The sequence below is a fragment of the Misgurnus anguillicaudatus genome, chromosome 21, assembly GCF_027580225.2.
Source record: "Misgurnus anguillicaudatus chromosome 21, ASM2758022v2, whole genome shotgun sequence".
Lineage (NCBI taxonomy): Eukaryota > Metazoa > Chordata > Actinopteri > Cypriniformes > Cobitidae > Misgurnus > Misgurnus anguillicaudatus.
In genome coordinates this window covers 39,058,626-39,076,360 of record NC_073357.2, presented here as the reverse complement: position 1 = coordinate 39,076,360, position 17,735 = coordinate 39,058,626, and the positions used below count along the sequence as shown (strand labels likewise).

The window sequence follows — 17,735 nt, the reverse complement described above, 5'->3', positions numbered from 1 at the left end:
ATTGGTGGATCAAGAAGATCGTGTAAGATCAGAGGCTCTCATTGGTTGAACGAAACACACTCGATTACAGTTGTCTTTCAGCGTGGATAGTCCGAGAAAAGATGGCGAACTGGTGTGTACGTGCGGTCAGACAAAGTTATTCTGTATTAGCATCCCCTACACTTGTAAGGTAGGTTTGTGTAATGTTTTGTTATGACAATTATTAACGTTAATTAATTATCTTTCTTTTCAGCCATTAACAATCAAGTGAGTGAGTCATGGTGGTTTCACAAGGACCCCAGAATTGTATAACGTTGGCTGTTTTGTTTTTGGAAACAAATTTATTAAACTCTTTCTGGTTGTTTGCTTTTCCGTTCAAAACATTATAGCTGTGCAGGTTAAACAAGAGTCTCTAATCCTACAATCCTTGCTTACAGATCTTTCAGGTGTACATGTCTTCTTACTACATATATGTTTGCTGTAACGTTACATCATACAGACAGTCATTACTGATGTCACTAGTAAAGCATCGAGAAGTATAATAGGAATGACATAACGTTATTTTAGTGAATTTGTTCAAATGTGCAGTAGTTTGAGCAGGTTGTCAGCACGTGCTACTGTCACACGGCAGGAATGACGTTATGTCATTCCTGCCGTTTAATCTTATTGACTAGACCTAGTCTACTCTACACCTAGTTAGTTAAAACATTTAGAAACTCACTTTGTTGAAATATTAGATTATTATATAATAAGGATCGTTATACCATTCAATGTGGCTTAATTATCTAGATCAATAAATTGGGATTTTAGAGAGCTTAATTGACAGCAGCAGAAACAGAAAGATTTACTGAAGACATGTTGCATACATCTAAGTGTTAGATCTAAGGCACTGGCAACATTTATAAAGAGTCTAATGTGTTTGCTCCTTAGGGCGGCTCCACGTCTTCTTTGCACTGCAGCCCAGCAGAAAAGTTCAGGAACTGGTACTGATGAAGAAAATGGTGCTCAGAAGCCAGAGCTCAGTGCAACAGAAAAAGCATGGGCAGAGGAAAAGATACAACTAGAAGAACAGCTGAAAGATGTTACGGTAGTACAGTTTTAACAGTATTATGTTTTGTTGAAGCTTTTAATAAAGGGGACATATCATGACTTTTTCCATGTTTAAGTGCTATTATTGGGTCCCCAGTGCTTCTATCAACCTAGAAAATGTGAAAAAGATCAACTCAGTAACTTAGTTTTGGTAAACCATGCTTTACAAGCATGTGAAAAAATAGGTCATTGAAATTTGGCTCCCCCTGTGATGTCAGAAGGGGATAATACAGCCGCTTAATCTGCACTATCCAACCACGCCACTGCCATTTATTGCAGAGATCAGCTCATTTGCATTTAAAAGGACACATCCATAAACAGCAAATTTTTGCTCACACCTACAAAGTGGCAATTTCAACATGCTATAATAAATTATCTGTGCGGTATTTTGAGCTAAAACTTCGCATACCTACTCTGGGCACAGCAAATATTTATCTTAAAAAAGTATTGTGAAGTGTCCCCTTTAAGATGCATGAGGTCTCAAATTAACTGTCTGTTTCTTGCATTTGTCTTTGCTGCAGGATAAATACAAGCGGGCACTAGCTGATACTGAAAACTTGAGGCAAAGGAGTCAAAAGATGATTGATGATGCTAAACTCTATGGTAAGCTTTCAGAATTATTGTAAAGGTTATTTTGTAATACAATTGATGATCAATATTAGCCTCTTTAACACAGTCATTTTAGTAAATTGCCATAAATTTACCAGAATGACTTTACCAGTAAATACCAAAATGGGACGACATTACGTCTTTTTACCAGTAAGATATCATTCACACATCAGTACCAAAATACAGGTACACTCTATTAGAGAGCAGAAGTTCCCTCTAAAACGCCGCATGGTGAGGTCAGTGTTCTGCTGTAAACAATGGTGGGTTATTTCTTATGTGTGGTCTGTTTTTTGTTTTTTATTTTTGATGCAAACTCTTGACCAAACAACATTCCATTAGATGACTTCAAACTAAACTGTAAAGAAAAGAGTCACTAACCTGCATCTAAAACACTTGACAGTAATGTTTAAACATAAGGCTTCACAGAGAGTGTGCAAAGGACTTGAGCAATTCGGCAAATGGATAGTAAACTGTTTCAAACCAAGTTTTAACTGTTTTAGCCATTTTAGCACTTTACCTATGTTCGACTTTAAGCGTGCGTGGCCATGTACAGCGTGGGAGGTAAATGCCTCATCTAGGGCTGTGCCGATACATCGCGTTCCCCATTAAAAAGACCTGCTTGAAATCGATACTGAATTCTGTGTTTCATGCACAGCTTGTGCTTGTACTACGGCTCTGTGATCAGTAGGAAGTCCTTATCAATCTAAAATCACTATGAGTTTGAATCGTTTATAACGTGCATTTAAAAAAGCAACACTCGCCAAACACAATCATTCAAAATATTTTTATTATCATGAAATACCTGAAACAATCTGAAGAACAGCGATATAAATATTCCTTTAGACGTTTCCTGGAATAGTGTTTGGTATGCTACTTCTTCTGTGGCACAAATGGCATTTCTACACGAGAGCGCCCTCTGGCTTTTGGATGTGGCGGCATTTCACCGTAATTCATTCAAATTCATTCATTGAGAACGCGCATTTGCAGGATTAATCAGCACAGCCCTAGCCTCATCTGTGTCAGAATGTTATGATTGGTCTAAAGCTGTCAGGGCATTCTGATGACACCCGTGCTCTGTTCACACATAGCATCATACAAGTTAATTTACTGGTAAGCTTACAACTTCTCTTATTGGTAAATTGGGTGAACCTATTTACCAATATTTAAAAAAATGGTCCTGTTCACACATGATCTCCTAATTGCAATTTAATAACCAGTGAAGACTGTATGTGTGAAAGGCAAAACAAGTATTGCATTCTAGCTATGTTACATACAATGCATAACTATGCAGCACCCATAAAGGCCTTTTTTTTTCAGCCCACTATTTTCTAGAACAGGGGTGCTCAAGCTCAGTCCTGGAGGGCCGTTGTCCTGCAGAGTTTGAAATAATGTAAAAGATTAGCTTTACCCTTATGCTAGCTTGCGCTGTCTTGAGTAAACCTGTTGTAATCTGTGCTCTGCTATAAGTTTCCAAACTCCCTTTTAGCGATGAAAAACATCCACAAGTTGAGAATCAGGAACACCATAATAGTTTTTTTCCAGACTTGCAGTTTGTGGTGGCACATTTGCGACGCACACGTCCACATATGCCTAAATGCAACTTAAATGAGGTTCAGTGGAGCGCGTCGACTGACGCCACGTGTGTTTATACAGAAACTATAGACAGAGGTAGTGATAAACGCTTGTGTGATGTCACAGCTAGGGATGCTCCGATGGATCGGCCGCAGATCGGTATCGGCCGATAACGTCATTAAATGACTCGATCGGTCCTCGCTAAATTTGCCGATCTCCTAAACCGATCTTTCTGTTTACTTTTGTCAACATAGGGCTCCTGAATGCGGCTGCAGTTAGAGCCCATTTTTACGCAATGCGAGCATTTTTATAACCCATCGCTCGTGCGACATGCAGATTTGGATTTCTCTCTTTGCCTTTGCAGAGATAAGTGTATTTTCTATGAGGACGCGATCCGATCAACAGCGTGACGCGTCTTCACATCCCCATCAAACAGCGTATACAACACATATATATCGTGGATAATTGCATCCTCATGCCAAAAGTTTATTATTTGCATGCGTTTTAAAGTTTTGAGAGTTTAAACTTTCATTTTCCTCACAGCTGCTCTCGTCCGCGTACATCCGGCGCGCGCACACATAGAAGCCTTAGTCATCAGTGCACGTGAACGGAGTGATCTTTCTCACGTCTAAGCTACATTAACCTAATTAATCTCTCAATAAAATCACTTTCTGCTCTTCACTGAAGAACTGTTATAATTCATACGAATGCGTGTATGTTTAATTTATACAGTTTAGACTGTGAAGTGTTTTATTTTCATCACTTTTAACAGACATAAGACTATTTAAAGGCATATTAAATTTCTCTTTGCAGAAGAAATATTTGTTGTGCTTATTTATTTGAATCTTTATTAAAACAATAATATACCTAATTACTGCAAGTAATATAACAAAGGCAACATATGTGCTATTACTTTATTTAGAAAAAATGTTAACAGTTACAATCATCAAAGAGCTTGCATACACTCTTAGAAATAAAGGTACAAAACTGTCCCTTTTCTGTCAATGGGGCTGTACCCTTTCAAAAAGTACAGCTTTGTACTAAAGGATTTCATTTTAGTACCTCAGAAGAACATTCTGGGAACAAAGAGAGCTTATTAGTACCTCAAAAATGTAGTATAGTATCTCAAAGGTACATATTGGTACTAAATGTTTACATCTCTGTACCTAATGGTCCATACAATTACCTTTTTAAAGGGTGCTGCCCCACTGACAGTTAGGGTAGATATTTTGAAATTTTTCTAACAATGTATGTCCTTAAGGTACGGTAATCTACCCAAAATTGTATTCTGTTTTGTAGGGATGCACCGAAATAAAAATTATTGGCCGAAAACCGAAAAAGCAAACCAAGGCTGAAAAACCGAAACACCGAAATAAATTATTATGCCAATTATTAGTACAATTGCATTTATGGCTATCACTGTGTACTAACTTTACTAGGGGTGTGTGACGGATCAAAAAAACTCACAGTTCGGATCACAAAACAGTTTTTGAGCACAGATCACATTATTTTTCCGATCAGCAAAAAGCGGGTGGGAAAAATCTAATAAACAATAAAGAAATTGCAAACATTTATAAAAAAGAACAAAGTTGAACATTAATAAGGTCTGAAATTAGCATTAGGTACAGAAATCAAATTAAATGAATCATAACACAATAAATTAAATATCTTTTTATTTTTAGAGCTATTTGTCTCTTTGTCATGGGTTGTTTGATTATCATTAAGGACACAGACTTAAGTAGGTTAATCTGACTGTAATCTATACATACACTTAAGACATAAACAAATGTTTTTATTAGAAAAAGAATACTGTGGAGAGAATTTTGTTTATATGTGCCCTGTCAATAACAGAGAGATTTTATGTTTGCTTGTTTTTTTTTTTTAAACGCGTCTCTCTCATATGTGCACTATTAAGGGCACTTAAACGCGCGCGCACACACAGAGAAGGAGGGTGAATCTCAAACAGCGCAACAGTCCCTCCACATAAAAACGTTTCGTTGTGTTTCATTGCTTTATTCGCCAAATGTATGTTAATGGATTACGGTATGAGACACATTAGCGCGACTTTCTCTAAAGTTTTACACATCAAGACATGCTTAATCTTTGCAGACACGTGCAAACAGCTCGACCGTGAGTGAAACCTGCTTGAGCACGGAGGGGAGGGGTGGGTGACGACTGATCACCGTGAGTGAAACCCAAGCGCTAGCGCACAGATGGGAGGGGAGCGGTTGACATTCATTTTCGGTTGATATTTTCGGCTGGATTTTTTATTTCGGCCCAAAACCGATAATGCCATTTTCGGCCGCAATTTTCGGCCACCGAAATTTCGGTGCACCCCTACTGTTTTGTATTCCTGTAAAGGTATCAAACGGTGACAGAAAAGGTACAGTTTTGTACCTTTATTTCTGACAGTGTATCAGCTTGAAAAATCTGTATCGGCCGATCACGAAAACAACAAATTGGTGATCGGTATCGGCCTGCAAAAATCCTGATCGGAGCATCCCTAGTCACAGCAGTAGACAGCACAAATATAACAACATGCCTATAATCCCTCCCACTCTGAAGAGTTACTAAACTCGATTGGAAAGCTAACCAAGCCAAAGTGAGGTGAGCTGACCCAACCTGACACAAACCAAACCGTGGGGTACTATGCAATGGAAAAGAGACTTTTACCTTGTTCACACTGTCTGTCAGTCCATATCTGATTTGCTGAGGAAGTTGAAACTAAATTTTGCAGGACACTGGCCCTCCAGGACCGAGTTTGTGTAGCCCTGTTCTAGAAGAAAAGTGCTTGGTGTATTTTCATTGTATTGTATATTTGTATTGTTTAAAATCAATAAGCTGTGCTATATTGTCAGTATATTCAAGGATGCACATCCCAAAGCCATTTAGCTCAATTCACAGTATAATAAAGCCTCTAGTATCTTATTGCTTAAATAAAAGCATTATAAGCTTTCAAAACATAAAGATGTTCCAGTTCTCACAATGTTTTTTCTCTCTTCTCAGGAATCCAGGGCTTCTGCAAAGATCTCTTGGAGGTAGCAGACATTTTGGAAAAGGCAACAGAAAGTGTACCAAAAGCGGAAATAACACCTGCAAATCCTCACCTGAAAAACCTCTACGATGGTCTTGTAATGACTGAGGTTCAGATTCAGAAGGTCTTCAACAAACATGGACTCATAAAGCTTAACCCTGATGGTCGGAAATTTGATCCTTATGAGCATGAGGCTGTCTTTCATGCACCTGTGGATGGCAAGGAGCCGGGTACCATAGCTATAGTCACGAAGGTGGGCTACAAGCTGCATGGGCGCACCCTCCGGCCAGCTCTGGTGGGTGTGGTCAAAGCCCCCTAACTGGTTGTCATACACTGTGGTTTTGATGAGTTATTGCTCGGATAACAGATCGGCTCTTGTACGTTAGCTGGTCTATGTTCCATTTTTCTGTTAAAGGGGCCTCTGAGAGGCAAAATCCTAAAGATATTTACAACTGAAGGACAGTGCAACACTAATGCTATTGTCCAGTTAATTAGTGTTAATTAAGAATATATATAAAAATTTGATATATTTTAAAAGCTTTGTGTATAAGCGGTAGAAGATTCTTTAATTAGCTGTGACAATTTTAATGTGGGTAGGAGCACCATTCCATAGACCTTGGGAAAAGTGAATATACTTCCAGGAAGACATTGCATCTAATTAAAGAGTGTGTTAAATGCATTTTCCTATTTGTACTTATTTGCTCTTAAAATAAATGCTTAATTGTGTTGAAGACATTACCAGTATAGCACCACCATGTTCCAATGCTGTTTATGGGAACGATCAGGCAGTTCAAGTTGGTACATTTTTTGTGAAGCAGATTTTCAGTGAAGAAATAACTGTTTATTACTTTACAAAATTGATGGCAACATTTTATTCAAAATTGTTTTATTCTTTTTCATTCTGACTTACAATCACAACTGAAAAGTGTTTCATAGTGCTCAAACCTGATCAAATAATTGAAGTTGCAGATTTCAAGTTCACCACAACCTGAATAACAAAAATCATTAATACTACTAAGGTCAATAAATAGTTTCTTTAAAGACTTTGGAGAAAAAGTGAAATGGTGGTTGCAATGTGAATGCACTGATGGAGCGTGAACAGATCAAATACTACATTAGATTTCTCTGCAGGAGCAAACAGACTCGAATAAAGCATGTACTTCTATTCAAATGCAGTGCTCACTTGTTATTTGGCCACATATTTTTTCTGTTTGTAGTTTTTTTTTTTTTTTAATTAGGTATAAATGCTCAATGATTTGGCAGTGTTGTTTTTTTTCAGGTGTACCTGTATCTTTAATAAAGGTGATAACAGTTTATCAGTTAAAATACTTTTTCGAGCTTAGAATTGACTTATTCCAACTTGCTTATACTACTAAGCCATTCATAGGTTTCATTGATTTCACTGTTTATTTAAGCAAATGGCGTTTTTACGGCAAGACTGTTTTGTTGATCAGTGGCAGATGTTTGTCAAATCATTTTTACATCTTTTTTTGGTCTACTAGGGGCACAAAAATTAGGAATATTTTGTTTAAAGGGATAGTTCACCTTAAAATGAAAATCTGTCATCATTTACTCTTCCTCACGTTGTTCTAAACCGGTATGAATTTTTTTTCTAACACAAAAGATATTTTGAGAAATGATGGTAAACACACAGCAGATAGTGACCATTGACTTCCATAGTAGGAATAAAAAAATATGATGGAATTTAATGGGTACCGTCAACTGTGTGTTTACCATCATTTCACATTACTTCCAAAATATTTTTTCTTACTATGGAAGTCAATGGTCACGTTCTGCTGTGTGTTTGTTTACCATAATTTCTCAAAATATCTTCTTTTGTGTTCATCAGAAAAAAATAATTTCATACAGGTTTAAAACAACATGATGAGTAAATGATGACAGAATTTTCATTTTTGGGTGAACTATCTCTTTAAGGTTAAACTAGGAGAAACTAATTGCACTTGAAAACTAAGAAAAACACTTTATATTTTAACACTTTATTACAAAGTATGGGAGAACATGATGTATGCAATAAAATACATCTTTCCACATATTCAACATTTTCACAAATATGATTCTTCCAAAAAAATTTTTACAAACGTGTTACAACCAAGAAAACAGGTCTCCTCTTATCATTTGTAAATGTCACATTGTCCTCTTTACAATGTAATTAAGATACTGTTAGGAACATTTTCAGTATCAATTCCCCACTCACATTTGCAGGTACTTTAGCAAAAATAATTACAACCCCTGAAATAGCACAATACTTTGCATGAGTATTAAGTAAAAATATCATTACCTTTTTCCAAGGGATGTGCACTGAACTCTTAAGACTTTAAGAATGACTTGGAAATTATTGTGACTTAGAATCCTATTATTTTGTAACCATGAAGCTCAAGGAAAGTATTTGCACCTAGCCTAACCCTTTTTAAAATTTTAACTCAATATCTATAAAACACAAAAAGGCAGCGGCAGACAATAAAAAAGAAGAGACCCTCTATATTTTCCCTTGATGTCCTCATTCCAAGTGTCCCCACATCTACAATATTTTAGATTAATGAAATTATTTTCTTCAATAAATATAGATTTTCAATATTAAATACTATATTGTAGTCATAACACATGCCTGTCTCATAACATCTAGATAGAAGTTAGAAACAAGCCACAGAATCAAACGGGCACTTGAAGATCAACCCATAATAATCATTTGTAGAGGGAATAAAATGAAAGCGAAAAGGCACAAAATATGATGACTGTACTCAAATGTGAATGGTTTATGACTTTACACCAATGTCTAAAGAAAAAATCTGTAAAAAAAATCATGATAATGGATGGCAACCTCTTAGTTGTTATATGGTATTTACACTACACAAAAAGATCATATGGGGTAAAAAATAAAAACAAAATAAGGGCCTACATGTTAAACGGTGTCTATTTATTCTAACGGACTTATAATATATTAGACATTTTAAACTATGTAAAATTCTGGGGGTAAACAAAGGCAGGCAACAATAACATTAAAATCCATGAAAAAAAATTCTCAGCTGTGATTTAAAATTTGGCATCATGTAATGATCCTGTCAAAGTATTTTAAAATCTGAAAACGTTAGTAGCTACGTAGTTTTAACATACAGTCAGTCTGGAAACTAAAACTTTCAATTTGGTCATCTAGACTTTAAAATAATGACCCTTGATGCTGTATTTAGGCCAGCTTTATCTTTTATAATTTCCCTTCTTGAAATAGGAGTGTGGATCTATGCAAGCATAAAGCTAATAATTTATATAGTCTGGGTATGTGCTATTTATCATGAGCTTTCGAAACATGCTCAATAAAAAGCTATAGTAACATAACCTTACAAAGGTCAACTCCAAAACAAGAAACAACCCATGAACATTACACATTTAGACGGTATCAAACATGCTTCATGTGTCTTACAATTCCACAACACAATAGGAATATATCAAACTGAAACAGGCAAATGAACATAAGACTTTTGGCAAGCAGAACAAGAATATTTGTCCCAATTTCCTTCTTACTACCTTCTTCAATTTTAAATATCTGCTTTGTACAACATTATAGCTGTGGGAATTTTCTTTTGCTCTATTGTCAGAAAACATTTGTTTGTCATTCTTGTTAAATGTTTGGCTTAAACTTAACTATAATTGCAATTCTTTTAAATTAATTCATTTTGTTTAGCATTTTTATGGAAATAACATTTTGGTCATGTCATTCTGTTTTCATCAATGTTGCAAATACTTTAAGTTACATTCATTATGAAGACTGAGATTTTAATATTGTGTTGTTTTGTTAAAGTATGATGCCTTACGCAGGACAACATACCTTAATGCTCTCTGTATATTGCAATTATGTACCTTCTACCAAGAATTCACTTGAAACCTGTAATTTTTATCAAACTTTCACTAGGTTTATGTTCCTAAGAGGAGATCTGAGATCAAGAAAAGGGTCCACACATCCAATAACGTGGCACCATAGTAATTTTGTTCTCAAAGGTGTAGAAAAACAGTAGAAAAATATTTTACAGTCAAATCTTTGGACAGTGTTGTTATGAGGCTTCTCGGGATATCCAGCCACTCTCTGAAAGGAAATTAAGAATACGTTTTTTCAACACCTTGTCTAGGTAGCTCGGTAGACGACTTTTCGAGGGAATGCCCTGTCTTTTCTGTATGTGATCTTTGATGATGATAGTCTTGGCGGTCAGATAACGTGTCGGACTAAGGTTCATTGAATTGCACAGTACTTTCTCCCGATCTGACAACAGCTCAAATCCTGGCAAGTTTTCAATGGCTGAGAACTCACTGTCCTTCCCCTCCTCCTTAATGGCACTGACTCCTCCGCCAACTCCACCTCCTGTTCCAACACCACCTCCAAGCCCAGCTGCTCCACCTCCACCACTGCTACCCCTCTTTGATCCAGATAAACTTTTGTTCTCTTTCCGTTTTTCCCGTTTATGCCGTGCCGCCTCGTACTCAGCTGACTCATCAAGTCTCGTAATGCCATTTCTCCGATAGCGCTGTAGTTCCCGAACCTTTGCCCGCAGCATGCGTTCCTTGTGCATGTTATCAAAAAACTCTTCAAACTCTCGATGCGGCATAAACTGGCAAAGGGCACGCAATTTAGTCCGCTGCTCCTTCTCCTCCTTGGTGATTTTGCGTTTAGGGGTCGCTGTTGCACAGGTGCCCAATGACCCTGTCGGAATGATTGTGGCACCTCCTCCCATTCCAATGACTCCTCCCGATCCCATAACTGCACCTGCCCCACCGGGCCGTTCTCGCTCTTTGTCTTTTTTGTCCCGGCCTAAAAATCCAGGCACTAAATTGTAGTCTCGAGCTATGTTTTTACGCCGCTGGCGTTCACGCAACTTGCGCACGTACATGTCGACATGGGCTCGCTTCATCTCGATCTCTATATCTTCATCGTCATAGTTTACCGACAGCCCGCTTATGAGTTTCTCCGCCTCTTGGTCGTATTCGATCTCGTAGTCATCACGTAGTGGCATGTATCCCAGCTGCTGCTGCTCGGCCACAGTTATGTCCAGGGGGGGCAAGGGGGTAGTCAAACTTGGGGACAACGGACCTCCACTGGGGCATGTATGGTCTGTCACACGGTTAGGGATGCTGTCTGGGATGCAGGCCTTGCCTAGATTCCCATGGATGTACATGCTCACATAATGATCCATGACCTCCTGAGGGGTGCGTGATGCACCAACATGGGCAGCCATATCCTCCTGATACATAGAAACATTGTGTTAATGTATGCACAAACTCAAAAATAAAAAGAAATATTATTACAAAATAGTTTTAAAATGCAATTAAGCAGTACTCATGCATATCACTATTTCAACTCAACAGAAACTATGTTTAGGTCCTCTTAGCACATTTATAAAAGTAAATGGGTTGTATTTTGTATAATACGCACAAGAGACGTAAAGGTTCTGCCTTGCTACATAAGAAAAAACTATCGTTTTATTAATAAAAAGTTTCATCGGTAAGCATTGCATAATTCGTGACAGGCACTACTTTTAAGGATTGGTAACACGACTAGTTTGCATTGCGGTTTACACTTCGTAAAGCAAATGAAATTAAATTACGTAAATAGTGCCATACCACTACCAAAATCATTTTTAAATCATACCCAGTTTCCAAATCCATATTGCTCGATAGCATCGAGCAGCGACTGCTCTTCCCTGCTGGTCCATCCTCCCTCAGCCTCGGGACCCCAGAGCGAGAAGCGCCCGCCGTCAACTTGCTGATAGCCGTGCCATCGCCTATGGTTGCCTATTTCGGCACCCGCGGAGAAGCACTCCGGACAAAGTTCAATATCTTGGCATTCGGCACAGCGAATCCGCAAATTTGTTACATCTGCCAAGCAGTTCACGCAGTACTTCTTCCCTACGTCGGCCATATTGCTTACTACCGCTTGTTGTTGGAAGCAGCAGTGGCGCGGGACTGAGCATGCGCGTTAGCGTACCTCCACTCACGCCGCTGCGTCTCATGAATATTAATGAGGAAACAGCGAGCGATTGTGATTCGCTCTCGCTGTGGGTCTCCAGGACGACACACGCGCACTGTCAAACAACAATCAAGAAACAGCTCAAGCAAGCGCAGTCTCACTATTTTATTTTATTTAATAAAGTCTGAATTTGAAGGTGATACATTTTTTATGAATTAAGTATTTATACTGCTCATCTACACAAAATGGAAGAGGAGCCAGCAGAACTTAAACAAGAAGTAAGTTCGGTTTCAGAAAATAACGCATTGGTTGGAAACACTGAAACATTTGATGTTCAGGCAAATAGTGTTGGAGAAGAAGAAACTGAAACTGCGCCCTGTAATGTATCAGAAACTATTGAGGATGAGCCTCATCTTTCCGTGGGTCCACAAGAGGGGGAACTGACAGAAGATGTGTCCATGATACCATCTGATGCTGAAACAAGTGGACCAGACACAAATGAGTCTGGAGCATGTGTGGTAACAGAAGAGGAAGCTGAGACCGGACCCCTAACAGATGAGACCATGGAGGACACTGAAGGGCATCATATTGAAGAAGATCCATCACACGAGGACACAGTGACAGCAGAGGATGTAAAAGAAGAGGACAGACCTCCAGATCTTGATCCAGACATGCCAGAGAGAGAGATGTTCAATTTTACTGAAGAACCACTTGTGCCTGTAGAAGAGGAAGAAGATGTTAACTATTATGAACATTTGGATCTGATACCTGAACTACAGGAAGAAAATGACAGGCTCAGCAAGCTGAGTGATCAGCTGAAGTCCAAAATAGCAGAATTCTTCAATAGGAAGGCAGGTGATGCTAAACATCCAAAACTTGCAAAAGACATCTCAGACCAGGAGCAGTACCAAAAATACATGGATCAAATAGAGGACCTGAAATTGCAGTACCAGCATAACTTAGATATCCATCAGCAGCGTATTGAGGACCTGTCCCAGCAAAGCCAAGAGAAACTAAACCAGGTTGAACGTGAGTTGCGTTCTTTCGCCTTACTGAAAAATGAAGCTGTTATGACAGTAGTGACTGGTAAAGTGGGCAAGCAGGCAACACTAGAAAAAATGAATCAGTTACAGGCAGATGAACAGAAGAGGGAGGACGAACTGGTATGTGTGCGGATGAAAAATATTAAATTAAAGAACAAAATACATCAATTAGAGGCTGCATTTCAGTCTCAACAGGAGTTAGCTGATGGCTTGCTTCGGACGGATTTTGAGCAGCTCAAGACAGATAATCGTACGTGTAAAGAGAAGTTTGAGGAGCGCAGTGAGGAGTTACTCAAGTTAAAAAAGAAGATTGCCAACTCTGTACAGGTAAATCCCAATCATCGTAATGAGATTCTCATTCTCTAAGTCTTTGTGCATATGTAAAAAAAAAATGATGGCCAAATGAAGGTCATTTTTTGAGATTTACTATTTTTTAAATAAAATAATTATAATGCAAATAACATTCTGTGAAAAATAACCTTGATATAACTAAGGATAAATCAATAATTGAAATCAAACTTTGCTGCTCCTAATCTCATAATAGGACTTTAGCCTGGATTTTACTAATTTTGTCCCTCATCCTTAGGCCATTACCTACGTGAAGAGAAAGATGCATTTCATGCAGATGGATAATATGGTAAAACGCACTCAGCTGGCAGAAGCGGATGCATTAGTGGCTCTTAAACGTGACATGCTGACACGCACCCGACAGGCTCGTGACAACCTGCGTGCTGACAACCTTAAGCTGCAACAGCAATGTGGCCTGCTGGGTAACACTCCACTGCTCCGGGACTTTGAAGAAAGGGTAGACACCTCGGAAAGCCTGCAGCAGAGACTGGAGACGCTAAAGAGACGCCAAGCTGAGCTCATATTGAAGTGTGCTGGTGTAAAGCAAAAGGTTGAGCAATGCAAACCAGAGGGCAAATGACAACACATTCACATTTGGATTTAAAGAATTAAATACATTATTTAATTATTTAACTTGCTGACTGAGCAACCAGTTCTCCATTCTAATTACTCCTTAATTTCAAGGCAGTTATCAGTTACTTGAGCCTGAATTAAAATGCTTATAGAGGATAGTTCTCAAATAAAATGATCCTAGTTTTGGTTTATGGATAGATGTAGCCTGACTTCTGAATAGTTAAAGGAAAAAACATGTTTAAGAGTTATTTTCCTGCTGATGCTTGCAGTTATAGAAAACTTAACAGGGCTAATTTTCACCATTTGTACACATAGACACTGTCTATTTTTCTGTGATGATCTTGCTAGGAAGGAAGGATTGAAAATGCATGGCCATAGAGAGTCATTTTTTATTTTAAAAAATGTACATTAAAACAGTGGTCAAAGTACCATCAGAACCACAGTAGTACATCCAGTATAAAACATACAGCCAGGTGTTAAGCTAATTATATACATAGTTAAATATAGTAAGACAAAATAAAACATTTTCTAAACAGAGAAACAGTAGCCTATTATCAGTAATACATAGTCAAATCTTTCCAAAGTTTCCTTTTTTGAGAGGAATGCCAAAAATGAAAGAAAATGTTAGACTGTCAGAATATAGTGCCACCGTTATTCCAACACATGTCATGAAGAGAGCAAGATGAGGTTGTTTTAATAAAAGATTACATAAACAAAAATGTAATACACACTGCAATACCAGAGAATGTGACAAAATAATGACAAAATGTTTGATTGAATTGAAAATAATAATATTATTTAAGGATATATACTGGACACAATTTTTTTTGAGTGAGGCTATGTACATGTGCTGGTCATTTAATTAGAATATCATGAAAAGTATTTATTTATCTTGATGATTATAACTGACAACTAAGGAAAATCCCAAATTCAGTATCAAGACAATTAGCATATTACTTAAGACCAATACAAAGGAAGGATATTTAGAAATCTTGGCCAACTGAAAAGTATGAACATGAAAAGTATGAGCATGTACAGCACACAATACTTAGTTGGGGCTCCATTTGCCTGAATTACTGCAGCAATGCGGCGTGGCATCAGTCTGTGGCACTGCTCAGGTGTTGTAAAAGCCCAGGCTGCTCTGATGGGATCCAAACCATTTGGCTAAAAATGCTTTTTCTATATGGCATTGTAAAACATCTTTATTTTTAAGAGTATTTTATTGTTGTTCACCTCCTGAACATACTTCAGATGCAAGGTGAGAGTGTACACAAACAGAATTTGTTCTGACTGGCTGTGTTTTGTGGCCTGGTGTGTGCTGGCATCTTCCTTTTATCGGTGTGAACAGGCACATTGCTTGTCACTGGATTTATATTGCATGTCATCTGGTTTGGGCCTGGAGTTAGTGTACTGGTTATAGCTGTTTTAGTGGTTATGGCAGTTGTAGATCTTATTGTGGTTGTTTTGGGTTTAGCAATTATACTAGTTTTAATAGTTTTACTGGTTTTAGCAGTTTTACTGTAGGGATGTTGCTGTTCATCAATTTGCTGCATGGTTCTCTTCACCCAGTTTTCATTAGGGTCCACACAGAAATAAAGAGACTTCTTGGTGATAAAACTGTTAAAAAGACAAACTTACAGTTATACCACACTGCAGTCTCACAAATGCACTCTAAAAATGCTAGGGTCTTTTAAACCCAGGGTTTGGGTCAGAAAGGGAAGAACTCAACCCACTGGGTTGTAATTTAACCTATGCTAGGTTGTTTTTAACCAATTGTTGGGTCAAACATAAATATTTTCAACCAGTAGGTTGTGTTTATCCCTTTTTGACCCATTGCTCAGTTGAAAATAACCCAGCATTTTTTTGAGTGAACATCGTATATTAAATTTATGTTAAATCACAAAGAACACATTATTAAGATATAATGACATTCTTAGTTTATCCATTTCTTACAGAAACAGGAATGGGTATTTTAATTGAATGTAGCATAACTTACACGACCCCAGCAATGGGACATTCATGACTTGTTTCGAGGTAAGAGTCAATTTTATTGATTGGTATTTTACTCCTGAACAAAAAACAGCAACCGTCCACAAGTTTACGATCTGTGATAAAAATTACTGTATCTTAGATATTAATTTTTATATATAATTTTGATCACTATTTCAGACTGAAAATTGAACTTCATAATATGTCAATGAAAACTGGTGAAAAAATAATGATGTATTGTTAATATTGCAATAATTTTTATTCATACCACTGATTGATCAAATAAAGCTGAACGTTATGGTGACTTACTGTTGGCCGTTACATCACACTGGAGCCAAGTGACTATGTCTATAAGTCCAACCAAAAGAGAAATATAAGAGTAACTCATAGCTTCAGATTTTGCTTCTCGAGAAATTGTAGATACACCTACTGCTCCAGGACTTTGAAGAAAGTGTAGACACTCAGAAAAGCCTGCAGGAGAGACTAGAGACACTAAAGAGAGAACTGAAGTGTCAGGAAGCAACATGAAGAACATAAGAGTGCTAATGACATCATATATACGTCCCCTTTAATAAATGAATGTGTGCATGTGTCTGTGTTACATACAGAGTGGAGACCATATAATTTTTCAAGTGTATTCAAATGTATATACATTTTGTGTAATTCTTGTATTTGTATATAATTGTAAATAAAAGATATCTAGTGTGCAAATTAAAGATTTATTGAGATTTTATATTACTTTATTATTTTATTACAATATTTTCTATTTCTACAAGTATTTCTTGTTTCTTGTCTTGTAGTTTTTTTAGAGTCCTGGCAGTCATGTCAACTAACCAGTTAAAATGCTTATAGCTCTTAAATAACAAATGTTTGGTTAACGCATAGATGTAAAACATGTTTTAGTGGCCTCCTACAGGAAGTGCCCTGAAGGTGGAGACGTTATAGAATAAAGTGGCCGACCACACATGTTCAATTTCTGCTCACAGGCCTGAGGTGTTTGTATTTAGTGACACATTTGTACGTAGGTGATAAAGAAAGCTCTTTAAAGCCAACACATTTTAAACATGCTCATCTTTTACATAATGTGTACGTAAGAAATTTAAATAAATTAACACTCATGTTGTTAGACAAAACACATGAATTCCTGGTCACCTTTGCTATTTTTACTTATCCTATATGAAGTCAAAATTATACTTGGGGGGGGGGGTCCCTCAGATATTTTAGTAAAGATAATGCTGACAAACCCATTAGGATGTAGTACAATTTTTAATGAATTATTTACAGTTATAAATGTTGTGTGTCTATTTAAACATGTGAATGCCCAGTACTAAGCACATTTTTGTTTTACACTTGCTTAGCGCAGTGCTAGTGCCAGCCAAGCGCTGAAGAGGGGCAATCAATTGAATGCATATAAATCAGCTAGAAAATACATATAGCTTTGGTACATTCCTTAAGTTTTAACACGTTATCTTGGTAATACAACCACATATTGTTTTTATACTGTGAAAAAACAAAGAGACTGTATAAT

At 37.4% G+C, this 17,735-nt stretch overlaps 3 protein-coding genes and 1 non-coding gene across 4 annotated transcripts; 2 read left to right on the top strand and 2 right to left on the bottom strand.

Annotated features, from left to right (window-relative positions):
- Nucleotides 1–9: 9 nt before the first annotated feature.
- On the top strand, nt 10–7,454 carry grpel1 (GrpE-like 1, mitochondrial). The gene is made up of 4 exons (XM_055206967.2): nt 10–169; nt 910–1,066; nt 1,590–1,671; nt 6,256–7,454. Exons 1-4 carry the CDS (start codon nt 102–104, stop codon nt 6,600–6,602), a joined length of 654 nt encoding a protein of 217 aa, XP_055062942.1. The 5' UTR covers nt 10–101; the 3' UTR covers nt 6,603–7,454.
- Nucleotides 7,455–8,264: 810 nt separating this feature from the next.
- tada2b (transcriptional adaptor 2B) lies at nt 8,265–12,346 on the bottom strand. The gene is made up of 2 exons (XM_055206952.2): nt 11,937–12,346; nt 8,265–11,529 (listed from the first exon to the last, which is right to left on the bottom strand). The coding sequence occupies exons 1-2, from the start codon at nt 12,204–12,206 to the stop codon at nt 10,348–10,350; spliced, it is 1,452 nt and encodes a 483-aa protein (XP_055062927.2). The 5' UTR covers nt 12,207–12,346; the 3' UTR covers nt 8,265–10,347.
- Nucleotides 12,347–12,348: 2 nt separating this feature from the next.
- cfap184 (cilia and flagella associated protein 184) lies at nt 12,349–14,261 on the top strand. The gene is made up of 2 exons (XM_055206951.2): nt 12,349–13,624; nt 13,884–14,261. Exons 1-2 carry the CDS (start codon nt 12,500–12,502, stop codon nt 14,223–14,225), a joined length of 1,467 nt encoding a protein of 488 aa, XP_055062926.2. The 5' UTR covers nt 12,349–12,499; the 3' UTR covers nt 14,226–14,261.
- A 1,070-nt stretch (nt 14,262–15,331) lies between these two features.
- Nucleotides 15,332–16,703, bottom strand: LOC129446009 (uncharacterized). The gene is made up of 3 exons (XR_012359984.1): nt 16,517–16,703; nt 16,215–16,323; nt 15,332–15,835 (listed from the first exon to the last, which is right to left on the bottom strand). It is a non-coding gene; the product is annotated as an uncharacterized protein (transcript).
- Between the last annotated feature and the right edge of the window lie 1,032 nt (nt 16,704–17,735).

Coding starts and splice junctions, on each gene's coding strand:
- grpel1 (XM_055206967.2), top strand. CDS start 102: ATGGCGAACTGGTGTGTACGTGCGGTCAGACAAAGTTATTCTGTATTA. Junction 1,067..1,589: donor AACAGCTGAAAGATGTTACG/GTAGTACAGTTT, acceptor TCTTTGCTGCAG/GATAAATACAAGCGGGCACT. Junction 1,672..6,255: donor TGATGATGCTAAACTCTATG/GTAAGCTTTCAG, acceptor CTCTCTTCTCAG/GAATCCAGGGCTTCTGCAAA.
- tada2b (XM_055206952.2), bottom strand. CDS start 12,206: ATGGCCGACGTAGGGAAGAAGTACTGCGTGAACTGCTTGGCAGATGTA. Junction 11,530..11,936: donor AATATGGATTTGGAAACTGG/GTATGATTTAAA, acceptor TCTATGTATCAG/GAGGATATGGCTGCCCATGT.
- cfap184 (XM_055206951.2), top strand. CDS start 12,500: ATGGAAGAGGAGCCAGCAGAACTTAAACAAGAAGTAAGTTCGGTTTCA. Junction 13,625..13,883: donor AGATTGCCAACTCTGTACAG/GTAAATCCCAAT, acceptor CCTCATCCTTAG/GCCATTACCTACGTGAAGAG.